At 36.3% G+C, this 13,869-nt stretch overlaps 1 protein-coding gene across 1 annotated transcript in view; it reads left to right on the top strand.

Moving 5' to 3' along the window:
- LOC124158578 (protein white) overlaps positions 1-13,869 on the top strand; it is a 181,033-nt gene that overhangs the window by 147,559 nt on the left and 19,605 nt on the right. Inside the window, exons 3-5 of the mRNA XM_046533738.1 lie at positions 9,073-9,317; positions 11,191-11,262; positions 12,052-12,150. Coding sequence (XP_046389694.1) covers positions 9,073-9,317; positions 11,191-11,262; positions 12,052-12,150 — 416 coding nt within the window. The remainder of the gene's footprint in view (positions 1-9,072; positions 9,318-11,190; positions 11,263-12,051; positions 12,151-13,869) is intronic.

Raw genomic sequence — 13,869 nt, forward strand, 5'->3', positions numbered from 1 at the left:
ACACAAAACCTCTTCATTTTTACAATGGTTGAAGTTATGACCATAGGCAGGTGATACCGTTTCATTTACGGGTTACAGTTGCAATAGCTGAAACCGTTTTTTTCCTCTCCATATTCATAATTACCCTGCGAAGTTCTTTCAGCTCCAAAAATGTGGAATTTTCATGCCTTAAATGGGAAAAATTATTGGTGGAAAAATTAAAATTTCGCTTGTAAATATATTGCTTATACCAGGTATTTTCCTGGGCGCAGAAGCTTCTGATTATGCCTGCTGACGGCTTTTTTTGTTAATTGATACAGTTTCGGAATTTCAATATTATTGTTATCCATCATCACCATCATCAGCCAACATTCCTAAGATGAGTTTGACTATCCGCTAGCCTTTTCATCGTGACGTAATTCTTCTCTTTTACATGCTCCATAACTTTTCTTATGTAACTCATTCGGGGTCGTCCCTTGCCCTTCTTCCTCTCCTCTTTTACTTCTACGATGGTTTTCATCGGGCCATCATGCCTCATAATGCGGCCAACTAAGACTCCCGTTTTCTCTTTAAGATTTTTAGAAGATCTATTTTAATTAATTAACTATTTTTAATTAATAAAGGTATCGTATGATTTTATGGCTACAATACACGTGTATCGCCATTTTTTACCTTTCTTAATTGTGTTGGGAGTAGTAAAATTCAGTTATTCTTGTGTTGAATTTAAAATGACCCAGAAGAAATAGGGTAGGTATCAGTTTCAGCTCGGCTCTAGCTCTGGTTCTTTGTTGACGAGGTTATTTTTCCAATCCCGTGGAAGTAGGGAGGGATTTTTTTTTTGCTTTCAACCACCTCGCATGTGATTTCAACCATATCAAGTGGACGCCACTGGGCATATCTAGATGTTTCTGTGATACGATGATCCGAGGGAAGTTGAGTAAATTCCCTGGCTCCGTTGTGCACTTCACTCCGTCTGCCATCGTAGAAACTGATCCGAGCTTCGACTCTGCGGTGTACATTCAACCGCAGTTGTGGACGTTTCCTGGTAATGTAGCCAGCTAAACACTCAGTCATTTGTTTGCCAATCAGAAGGCGTTGTTTCAGCAAGCGGTCTCCTCATTAACGTTCACGATGAGGACCACGAGTCTTCGCCTTTTATTAGCTCATTCTATTATTGCATAATCTTCACGAAATATTTATCATCTATATCGAGCTGTTAAAAAGATTTTTCCTGCGTTTACTGTTTACTATATTGGCCGGATTTATTGTAAGTGCCTAATTAAAAAAATACTTAACCTTCATTTAATAAATTCTCAGATTTCCTTCAAATTTTTATGTTGCACAAGCATTAGTTACTAATGGTATGTCTACTATGCTCCTTTCTTGCTATCTTTACAGGTACATTATCTTTCAAATTCTTCCGACATCATGTCGAACAAAATATGTAATAGTATGGTGTAACATGATGGTGTAATAGTATGAATAATAGCATAAAAAGATGTACCTAATGTTTGGATAGGGTTTTTACTGATAAGGGGTCATCCGATTTTCGGGCATTCTGGAACATAAAGCTGTTTCGTAGTGATTATTCGAATTATAACGTATCAATAGAAAATTTATTTTACGTAATGAAATCTCAAGGCCAACAAACCTCGGTGGTTGCATAACGAGTAGGATATATTAAATTGATTCCTGCTATACTTTGTGACACCTAGAGAAATTTTAGTAATGTTGCGGCCATCAGTCCTTTTAATCCGTGTATAACTAAGTCTAAGCGCTAACTGAGTGGTCAGCTGTTAATCAGTAACGTCAAAAAAGGGACATATCAAGGAAAACTAGTGATATGGAACAGAGAATGGAATAGAGATGGAACAAAAAAGTAGCGAGAAAATAGTGAATGACTCTTATCTCTACCCCTTTTGAAAATGAACGTCAATGATATTATACGTACGAGAATACGAATGAGGCTTGAACGAATAATAATAATAGCGATTAACAATAGCAATAAAAATAATATTTATTTATTTATTTTCTACAATAAAGAGAAAGATAGAATACTTTAGATGTTTGACTTTAAAATGTTAGATTAAGAGAAATCTTCTTTTATTCTAACATTTTAAATACTTCATTTTTAAATAGTTTTCTTTCTGGTCCCGCTAAGCCGGAATTGGCTTGTCAGCAGGTGCCACAATGCCAGATCTTAATCAACAAGTGCAATATTAAGTATTGTATTTCGTATCTCATCAAATAAAAAATTAAACAATCAATAAAAATTCTTAATAACAAATAAGCTCACCATTCTCTAAAATAATTTTATTCTTTGTAAAACAATCTGTCAGTAACCATGTTTTAATTGTTCTTTTAACGTCACTCAAAGTTTTCAAATCTCTCAGTTCAGTCCTTAATTTTTTAAGCGTTTCATGGTTACTGAGAGTCCAATAGTCACTTTTTTATGTAACAAGCATTGAAATTTTAATTTATTGCAGTGCTGGATTGACGTCGATTGGAGATTTTTATCTTTTTCAACTTTTTTTCCCTTTCGTCTTTTACTTTTACCTGAGATAAATAAGGTTTTGTATTTTCCTTGATCTCATTTTGAGTGCAATAATGTTGGCATCGATTTATTTCAAAGATGACTATACTTCAAGCTGTCATTCGGTAACTGTTTTTGTTTGTATTTGCGTGTTTAAAACGTTCGTCAGGGTCCTGGGTATCTGCCATTTTGGCTGTAACCAATCTACCATTATTATTCACAGGTCGCTTGAGAGACTGTATTAAAAGGACGAAAATTGTTATTTGTTCTTTTTTATAGACGCCAAGTGTCCCGATTTGGCACTGCACAGCCTTGAACATGATATTGGATATATATTCGGTCCAATGGCTTTCAACTTACGTTGAGAGACCAGAAAACGAGTTTCCAATCAATATCCATACCTCTTTTTTATAAATTTCGTATTTTTTGGTCGTCTACGCGAATAGAACGATACATAAGATGGCCTAAGTCACTATAGTTTCACTTGAATTTACTTTATGTAACAACAGGACTGAGCTGAAAATAATTCAGAATGCGTTTGACAACAACTTAAAATCACTTAAGTCGACTGGGGCTAGTCATTAACCCCTTGCGCTGTAATGACGAGTCTAGCTCGTCATGAACTTTCGATGCAAAACTGCGCAATGATGACTGTAGCTCGTCATCGGATTTTAATAATTTTAGCACTACTTAGAGATAAAATATAATTACTTTCAATGCTTAACAATGTCGAAAAATGCATGGTATACATAAATAATTCATATTTCATGAAAAATGATGCGTTGGAAGGATTAAAATGAATTTATTCGAGTAGCTATAGCTATATTCTCCATGTTTAATAATCACATTTTCATTCACGGGTCAACGTTGATTAAAAATTACAAAATATCATTTCACTACCTACCATTTAAAAGAGAACCACTGAAAAAAATAAATAGAGAATAGGATTACGATATTCGGAAAATTAATCGAAGTGGAAGGGGTTAATCGAAAGAAGCTCAAATTTCTTTCGAAATCAACCACTGCCGAAGAAGGTAGTTTTTTCTATCGACAGATGCAAAAACTGTTGCTAGTCCTTTGCAATTGAGTTCATTAATGATGATCAGTTTCTCTATGGTCGAAGGAATTTAATGTATTATTTATTGGTCTGGTTCGAAATAATTCGAGTTTCGCCGAGTTCAGTTTCTGTTAATGGAGCTTAAGAGTTCTCTCGAGGCTGGTGTTATTCCTCACTTTACTTATGCTATTGCCGATTGTGAACCTCCACCGTTATTTGAAGGCAAAATAAGTTTGATTTGCGATGCATATCCTCATCATGATACATTGATCTTAGGGCCCCCGCGCACTGGCAACTTTTACAAAGCAACTATTTAGTTGCTCTGTGGATGTTCAAATGAAACACACGAAATTGACTGTGGCCCCGCGCACGGGCAACTTTTTAGTTGCCGCAACTGCCGTGTGTTCCATAGGGACTTCCTCAAAGCAACTAAATAGTTGCTTTGTAAAAGTTGCCAGTGCGCGGGGGCCCTTATGGCAATAAATTCAAGGAATCTAACAATGCAGAATTATTTATGGTTGCTGACGGCAACACGCGCATTATAAGACTGTTGATTTGGTGGCTTTGGCTCTTATTCAACAAAATAGAGGGCGTACGAAAAAAATATTTAAAAATGAACTGAGGGCTTATAATTATCGCTGGTAGAGGGTAACTTGTGCTATAAAAAGTATTATTACATATTTTACAAATTATATTGCATTAGCATCCCTAGTCTCTTCGGTGTAAAGTCGTAACTTCATGTCTTAATAATTGTGACCTCGAATGTTCATTATGCCTGAGAAAAAATTATTCAATAATTACAAATGATATTTTAAAATATCGATAGTTGATATGTTGAAAAAAATTCTACTTTTCGTAATTTTAAAAGAGTGAAAATAGCCTGAGGTTCCATCTATCATAAAAAAATCTTAGGGATATTTCATTTCCTAGAATTAACAATCCAAGCCTAAAATTGATACATCTCACGATATAATTTTCAATCTCTCCGTTTTTTGGGAAATATGATGATGGCTCGATTGTGGTCACATTTGGTGAATGAATAGATTTCTCCTCTGAATTCCACAACCTTCGATCCCTTGGATTGCTTCTGGACACCTGTCAATTATATCAGAACCTGTCGTAGGTTTTTCAAATCGGTGTCGATTCACAAATTCTTCGTTGAATCACGAGTCACACCCCTCACTAAAGACTTATTTATTTTCCTGGAGACTTTAATGATACCTAAGCCTCTAAGATTATACCCATGAATCATGGGAACAAATGTTAACAATGGAATCAAAACCAAACATACAATACCGCAAGATGGATAGATACATGGCAATGCATCATTACCAGTGGCTTTTGGAGATGGCGGTACAAAAAAAAACGTTCGAAAAGTTTTTCCTCAAAACCTATTTGCTTTGTGGTTGACGAGTATCTCCTGAGCCCTTTCTCAAAAATAAAAGACTATTTGTTTAATTTCCTTTCTCATTATCCCTCAGCAAAATCGGGGTGTATTTTATTGTTTCTCATATATCGTAACGTGCGCTTGACAAATGAATTATCGTGTTTCTTCGTTCTCCAACCTATTTCCATAATTTTGAGATCATCGTTCAATCCACCATAGTTAGTAGGGCCTTACGAGAATGCTTTGATGTCATTTCAAAATATTTTAGCGTGATTTTTGAATTTTTAATAAACTTAAATTTTTTATTTTAACGTAAAAATTTTATTTGAGGATATCACCAAATCCGTGGTCTAGCCATATATGATGACGAGTGATTCCGTCCTTCCACATCTTTGGCACTGGGTTCAGCAACTTCCTTGTGCTTTAAACCTACATGTTTGAGTGTCTAAAAAAATGTCCTCATTGCTCTCACCTGTCATGTGAAGAAGTTGCCCATGCAACTGTGGATTCAAATTATTTATTGGGTACGAAGGAGAAACTGTGGGGGTTGTGGGATCTGTACTCATTAGCCAAGGTATCCTGCTGCACTCGAGGTCTTCTTCCCTGGAGACGTTCATCTCTGCATCATAAACCCTTCTCTGTGTGTTAAGCTGCGACCATGCATGATTTAACATATCGACCGCTCCTAGCCATAAAGTAGTACCTCAAGAAATCATTCCATTCAGGCGTATCTAGAATTTCTTGTCTAGTAAACTGTGCAAGATGTGTAAAATTTGAGATATAATTGTATTTTGGTCAAAAATCAAATTTTCTTTCCGTAAACTCGTTTTTTAATCATTTTTAAAATTATTAATATTTTATGAAAAAAAATTTATATTTTATCTCAACATTCAAACAGTTTACTGACGATAAGTTTCGCGAATGAAATTTAACTCCTTTTTCCAAAACAGCTCTCATGAAACCGAGAAAATTAATCTTTAGAATGAGGCACGAAAATTTTGCTTTGCCATAAAATATATATAATTGAAAGAAATACGGAAATCGAGATCAAAAACGAAAATTAAATAATCGGTAGAGGTACGGCTATCTGGACTGATTTATCGAGATACAGTTTTGTTGACTAGCATTCTGATGTAGTACGTTCTTAAGGCCGTTTTATTCGGAGCACGGAATTGCGCAGGTTAGAGCGGCATTAATTTCTAAAATGGCGTGGAATGGCGCGAATGCATGAACGAAATTAGAACAGGGGCTATTTTGTCGTCACGCATCCACGCATTCTCGCATGTGTTCTAGCAATTCACCGGTTTACACGACGCAATTTTTATTGCGCCTTCGCACGTACGTCAGATTGCGCAATTCCGTGTACCGTGTAAAACGGCCTTTACGGACAAAATTTCAATTTCACATACGATTTTCTGAACTAGGAATTCTAAGTACGCCTGAATGGAATGATTTCTTAAAATACTACTTTATGGCAAGGATCGGTCGATATATACTTCAATGTCGATATATTCTTGCCGGCCTCGGTGGCGGTGGGGTAAGATCCTCACCTGCCAAACCGCAGGTCGTGGGTTCGAATCCCGCCTGGTTAGGTGATCCCTATCCAGGGCATGGATGTTTTTGTTGTACTTTGTTAATGTTGGAAACCCTCGTTGTAAACGGCCGTTATGTGCTGTCTGCGGGGAAGTTGGTACCTAATAAATAAATAAGCAAATGCCAATCGCGAACCGTTGGTGAAAACCAGTTCCCAGGCCAAGTAGCCTCCTTTAGTGCCCCAGAATAATTAGCCATAAACCCACAAAGATGGGCAATGACTTTGGAACCCCAACAAACTCAAATATTAAAACTGGTTTAAATACACACTTGCCGTGCCGTTCGTCAGAAACATGGTGCACTCAGGTTTGCTGTGTACTACGTCATTAATAACATTTATTATAAAAGTCTGCCTTGGAGCAGATTTTCTCTAGATTATTGGCTGAATTGTCATTAAACCCTTTGATTAACAGTGTTCCATGGCAGATTTGATGAGAGAAAATATCTTGGCGGTCTGACTTCCTTTTGAAATTACTCTTTCGATTGATTTTACCGCCTATACTAGGTCATGGTTATGATAAAGACTGGACTAGTTCTGGGAGCACCTGTCGTCTTAATTCATTGCTAAAAGATGTGAAGAGTCAGAGGTAGTAGTCCATTTCCGTAGTACAAATGAGAAAACTGTGGTCTCCTTTCGACTTTACTAATGGCTTTTAAAGGTGAACCATTAATATCACTATGCAGTCGTGATTATTATATGGCTTGTCAGAACCTTGTGAAAATAAATTTTCCTGGTGTAATTAATGACCGTGATAGCAATTGGCTTCCGGATTCTAGAAAAATTACGGTATTGAGTGAATTTTAAGTAAAACTTGTGGGTTACCGTTTAATTTGCAATCAAATACTTCTATCTGAATTCCATGTCGCCTGTTTATGAAGGATTTTTTTCTATGCAAGAACGCTCAAAATACATTCCGCAAGGGGGCGAATAAATTATTCAACAAGGACTTCCTGTCTCTCCTATTGGTTAAAAATAAGAACCAGCTAACGAGAAGATGGCTTTTAAAGCATCAAGTAGTTCACTATTTTTGAGAATCCGGCTGTCGCTGTGACATGTGAGGGAAAACGAAGATTCAGTTTTACAACTTTCTCATTCATTGATTCGGCCTTATTGTGAAGTCGCGTGATGCCAATCTCAGCCAGTTCGTGTTTGCTCTCAACGTTAAAAAAAGTCTCATCAAAACACGTGATTAACTTCTCGCGTCGATTGAGACGAACTTAGAATGCCGGTGGGTAGGGATGAATCTCATCATGCACGGGTACCTCCGTAATTGCATCCTCGAGACTAAGTACTCGTTTTCTCCCGAGACACCGGCGATGATTTTCGTTCCCTCATGCGGTCGTGCGGCAGATAGAGAAGAGAATGTCCTGATTGTTGCCGAATGGCGAAAAAACAGCACGCTGCCGGTTTGCCATTCTCAGAAGACAATTTCATTACAGAGACCGGTTTTGAAGGGTATGCTCTTGTTTTGTTCGTGTTCCGCAGGCGCCTCAACAATCATGTCACCTGCTGTTTCTTCTTGCGCGGCCATCTAAGGCGACAAAATGAATATAAAAACTGGTTATTCGACGTGAAATAGCTTTGAAACAAATAAAAATTAGATTGTAGCGAAAATCGTCAAGTAGGTATTACTTTATAAAACTTTTCATCTATCTCACCGTATTGACCGTATTATTTCTAGTCTTCCCATTTATGTAGGTATATTTATATGTGAATGCTTCATTTCATTAATCTTATTGGAGGAAAAAAATAAATCTTACGTCTGGTATTTGGTAAATTTTAGTGGAAATCATTTAATTTAAAGTATCTATATAATAATAATATGTTTACATAAATGCATACGTTCATTTTTTAACTACTAATACAGTATTCGATGACACTTCGAGTTATTGCTCCCGGATGCCACGATTTTCTGGTAAGGCTGTGGTGATATGGATAACTATCCCCTTGTATATCACCTTTGGCCGTTCCTCTCATTTCTCGTGAAATTCTGCTCTTCCTAAAATTCCTGAATTACATAGTACGGCGGCAAATACATAATTTTACCATCCATTAGTAGTGGTAGTGCATATTGATTGATTCGGAAATGATGAACCTCTTTAAGACTCAAAAAACTGAGTAATATAGTAAAAGATAGCATAGGCATTATTTTCCCCAACATAAACAAGTGTAGCTCAAATGATCTATGGACTTTTTCGTGAAGGGCTACTCTTCACCTTCAGTCAAATCAGTAAAGTAATCGTCTATTACGAGCAAGTTACTATTTTAACGAAAGTAACTATTCCTTTTTCACCGTAAAGAGTACATTACAAAAACAAATTACATTTTGCAAAAGTAATCATTTCAAGTACAAATTACTGCAAAAGTAATCACTGCAAAAGTAGTCGTTACAAGTACAAACTACTGTAAAAGTTATCGTTACTACTAATCCGATTACTTTTACTCTATTATTTACCAACAATGATTATTTTTATGTAGTCATTAGATGTTTGAATGTTTCTCTCTCTTTTCATGGCTTGTAGTGAGTGGAGTGGCGTATCCTGGCGAATTCCTGGCCATCCTGGGCTCAAGCGGCGCTGGCAAGACGACGCTCCTGAACGCACTGACGTTTCGCACGACGCCGAGCGTGGTGATCGAGGGTGGACTCCGGGCGCTCAACGGCGTGCCTTTAACTTCCTCCTACGCCCTCGCCTCGCTCTCCGCTTACGTGCAGCAGGACGACCTCTTCATCGGAACGCTCACAGTGCGAGAGCATCTCGTGTTTCAGGTGAGCCTGTGTTTCTGCATGTTTTGGCCTTTGATCCGAAGAGAAATTTAAAAAAAATTCAAGTAAACGCTTTTATCTAACGCTTGGTTAGAATGAAAATATACATTTTGTAATCATCATTTCGTAAAAAATGGACTTTAAAGTAAAAAATAAATTTAAATCATCATATTACATCAACGCTAAAAAAATTAATTCAAAAGTTAAAAAATATATAATATCATTTAAAATGTGATATACGGTTACCAATGTCTATCCCAGAGTGACATCAAACATCGAACGCAAAAGTAAAAAATATAATTAAATTTCGTTTATTTGAACACTCATATGGCTCTCATACGGGAATAATAAACACTGCACAGTGTAGTCTTAGTACATGTTTTGTGTATGAAGGAAATTTTTATATTAATTTATTCAGTTTTGAGAAGATATGAATTAAATTTTTTATGTCATGACGCTTAAAAATCAGTCTGATTGATAAAAAACAGATTTGATGCCGTTATGTAGCCAAACACAACGAATAATTCCCTTAATCATGAAAAACTTCCCTGATGCATCCAGTCCAGAAGAGAGGCATTCCTTAGCATTTGCTCACCCTCTGAAGCAATTGCTCCACCTTATTCGTACTAAATGCTTGAAAATTCAGCATTTGCTTATGCTCCGCAATTAAAGTGAGCATTTGCTCACACACCACCGACAGAGGTGAGAAAGTTCTTATGCTCCAGATTTTTATTCATAAAAATGAAGCAAATGTTCCCAATCAATTGAGCATAACCATTTGCTCACTTTTATTCATCCGGGCCAATGTCATCTACACTCTGTTACCATGCTAGAATTCAAAGCTGTAGTACCTTCAGAAGTGGGCGAAAATTTTATTTTAAGATTTGAACCCTCAGAACGACAAACAGAGAGACAAGGCAGTGAAGTTGATTAGAAATCGTTTTAATATTAATGATCAATAAAAACCCTAACCTGTAAGATCCACAACCTTGTATCTTACAACCCGATTATTTGCGCCGAATCTACAGAGGTACATACTAGTTGCTCTTAAGATGTTTGGAAGGGCCAAAGATTTTCCAATTATGCAAATAGCCGTGCCATTTCCTTAGTTAATTTAGACAAAACTCTTGAATCTGACGACTAACTATGTCGTAAACAAGAAGACACGACTTTGGAATCAATATAATCCTCAATTTATTAGGCGTGATATTTCATGAGGAACTTGGCCAAATCTTGGACTTTATACCATTCTTTAACTGGTGTACATTTTTCAAATAAATTTTAACGTGACACTCCGCGATTCCAAAATATTGCCATAAATTATCGTGATGGTTATTTCAGCCTTTTTTGTTTCATTTTATTGCAATAAATAGACATATTCCATAAGTTCCTTCTTTTTTGGGACTATGTCACTTGTTTTGTAGTCAACTGTTGTGTGTTACGCTTGGCCTTTTAGAATGTTTTTGACGTCTTCCGAAAATCAATTCTCTGACGGTACTGAAAATACTAACTGATAGTTTATGTCCCATACTTGTTACTTTTCGCACTGTTTTTATTCAATAAAAGCCTCTCAAACATATTGATATGTGATGATTGTTTTTCGGGTTCATGCCGCGTTGACTCATATTTTGCGTTGACTTATATATTTATATTGATATCATTTTCACTAAGGGCTGATTCCTGATGCTCTCTTGTGTTCGTCAACGTATCTTCGATCCAATAATTTTCCCATAAGCATCATCACCACTACCTACATTATTTTCTCGGATAAAATTAAAAGAACAAATCAAATGTATGCACCCGAATTGTTGGATCCAATTTTTTATTTCATAAATTAAACTCTAATGTGATTATTTCGATGTGTTTTTCTTTACAGGCTCTCGTCAGAATGGACAAGGGTATTCCTTACAAGCACAGAATGCGACGAGTCGATGAAGTCATTTCAGAGGTAAACAAACCTGTGATGATGTAGTGGTAGACTTTTAAAATGTACTTTCATGCTATCGAGTTTGCTGCGAAATTGGAAGTTTTGGGGCAGCCCCTATATTGAACTATTCTAGGTTTTTTAACTATCCGTGTTTTTGAAGATGATTTTACCATATCACAGAATTTTTTCTTTGCCAAATCGTTACATAAGGAGTTATATAACTCTTCTGCATTTTTCTCCGCTTGCGTCTGCTCTCTTTCGTAAAATTTTGTTAACAATAATCATCTACGCGATATTTATTATGTAAAAATAAAACTTCACATGGAATTTTTTGCAGTATATCAATAAATTAATCTTTTGATCATGTTTTATGTTTATGACTGACATTTATCAATAATTACGGGGGGATGTTAATGTAAGCCAATTATTGTATACTCTATCTTTTCTTGTCTGTGCTAAATTATTATCAATTCATCCCTGAAAACTTTTATTCCTTCTTGCTTATTTTTTTTAGTTTTTAAGTATTTTCACGATGGCAAACGTTATATTTGGTGCGAATGCTCACCAAAGTGCTTTGTGTTTAATTTTTTATTTTGATTTAGCCTTTGATTTGAGTAACCGGTTAAACTATTTATTAGATTAAATTTTGGTTAAAAGAGTAACGGGTTATGCTATTCTTTAACCCCACCTCCTCTTCCAAACTGGACCGTTAAGTGTAAATCGGAGTCGTAGCTACTTGCGCAGCATCTTCGCATCTCTCCTTTAATTCCTGCCTGTTTATTTTCTCCTCCTCCTCGTCCACCCATCCAGTTGGCGTTGACCAAGTGCCAGGACACGCTGATTGGCGTCCCCGGCAGGATCAAGGGCATTTCCGGGGGAGAGATGAAGAGGCTGTCGTTTGCATCCGAGGTGAGTTACAATCATGAAGTAAATCGGTCGCAATTTTAGCTATCGATAAGTTAGCTCTCTACAACATCATTTTATTGCTCTTTCGTGGAAATAAATAGGTCAATACTGTATCCCTGCCCACGCCTACCTCGTCATGGAATGGTAACCTACGGCAACCAAAAAAATTTCTCACGGCCCTTAGAACTAATACATGTTGATTAATTCAGTGTTCGCGGTCTGGAGACTGCTTATAGAACGAATATTAATTAATTTCTGTGCATATAATATACATTTATGAAAATCAGCTCACGTGTCCCTTTTAGCATTGCCAATGTGAAAATGTTACAAATTGACAAAATAAGGTTTCTGGCCCTAAAATTACGAAAATTTATCATAACTTTATAGAGGGTTATAAGTTTTTTTTTATATACGCCTACACAGTGCTTACATATTAGCAACATAAGAGAAAAATACTGAGTGGATTGACTTATTAATGATTACAAGCAGTAACTTGAAGTAGGAAGGAATCTAATCATTGGTTAGATCTGCCAAGTCAGAAATACTTCGTTTAGAGTATCATCATTATTTATTCTTTTGTCGCTATACTTCAGTGACTAGAGGAAAACATCGCGCATAGATGAAGTAACAAAGATATCATCTATTGCTGATATTTGTGATTTGAGCTTTCTTCGGAATAGTAATAATTTTTGCTGATTACTTTGGATACTAATGGAGGAAGCAAACGTAGCTAACAAGACCAAACGAAGAGAGTACGACAAATTCCGGATCGTTGCGATAGATAAATTTTATGTGGAATCACAAATTAAGTTTTAAATTAGATAGAATTTAAATTTATGCATGGAATCCAAAATAAATGACACTGGCGTATAAATAAACAAGCCAATGAATTTTTCGTTGATGTAGTATGAAAAATAACAATTTTAAGTGGTGATTGGGATGATTAATAAAACTGTGAGAAAAATTAACATATTGGATGCATCGCAACCACAGTGATTGTAAAATGAATATTGTATTGTTCAATTTTGACCCGCATGATTGACTTTATCACCAACACCTCATCTCCATTAATTTAATTGCACTTCCTCCGAAAGTCACGTTTTAAGTCAAATGCCTTCATAAGTGGTGTAGCTGTTAAAATATCTGGGCGGGAATTGGGATATAGCGTTCGAAATCTTGTCGTACCAAATGGTCCGTTTGTGTTGAATTTTATCCTTTGGTGTATATTTTCGCTCAGCACTCTAAGCTTTGCGATCGGCGCATACCTACTCCACTAGGTGCGTAAAATGTGCAGACGTGTGAAAAGAAAATAGGAAGAGAAAAATACTGAGTGGCTTGACTCATTGATCATGACAAGGAGTGACTCGATGTAGAAAGGCATCTAATCAATGGTTAGATCTGAAAGGCCCCGCCAAGTCGGAGATTCGTTACGTAAAGAGAATCTTGCAAGAGTCATGGTTATCATTGACGTTGCCTTAACTTATCATCCTTTGTGTCGTGGTCGGCAGCCTTTCTCAATGTGTGGACTTCAAGTTCTAATAAGCACGTTTACAAATACTGTGAAGTCGATCCGATTGTTAAAAAATAACTGATGATTTCTGAAAAATTTAATCAACAAAATCTCTCTTCCTCTACTTTAATTTCCTTTGTTTATTAATCTATAGATATATAATGTTTTTATGGTTCGCATTAAATCGTTTTGAAAGCCACACGCAGCCTGCG

This window comes from Ischnura elegans, chromosome 5, assembly GCF_921293095.1.
Source record: "Ischnura elegans chromosome 5, ioIscEleg1.1, whole genome shotgun sequence".
In the NCBI taxonomy this organism is placed as follows: Eukaryota; Metazoa; Arthropoda; class Insecta; order Odonata; family Coenagrionidae; genus Ischnura; species Ischnura elegans.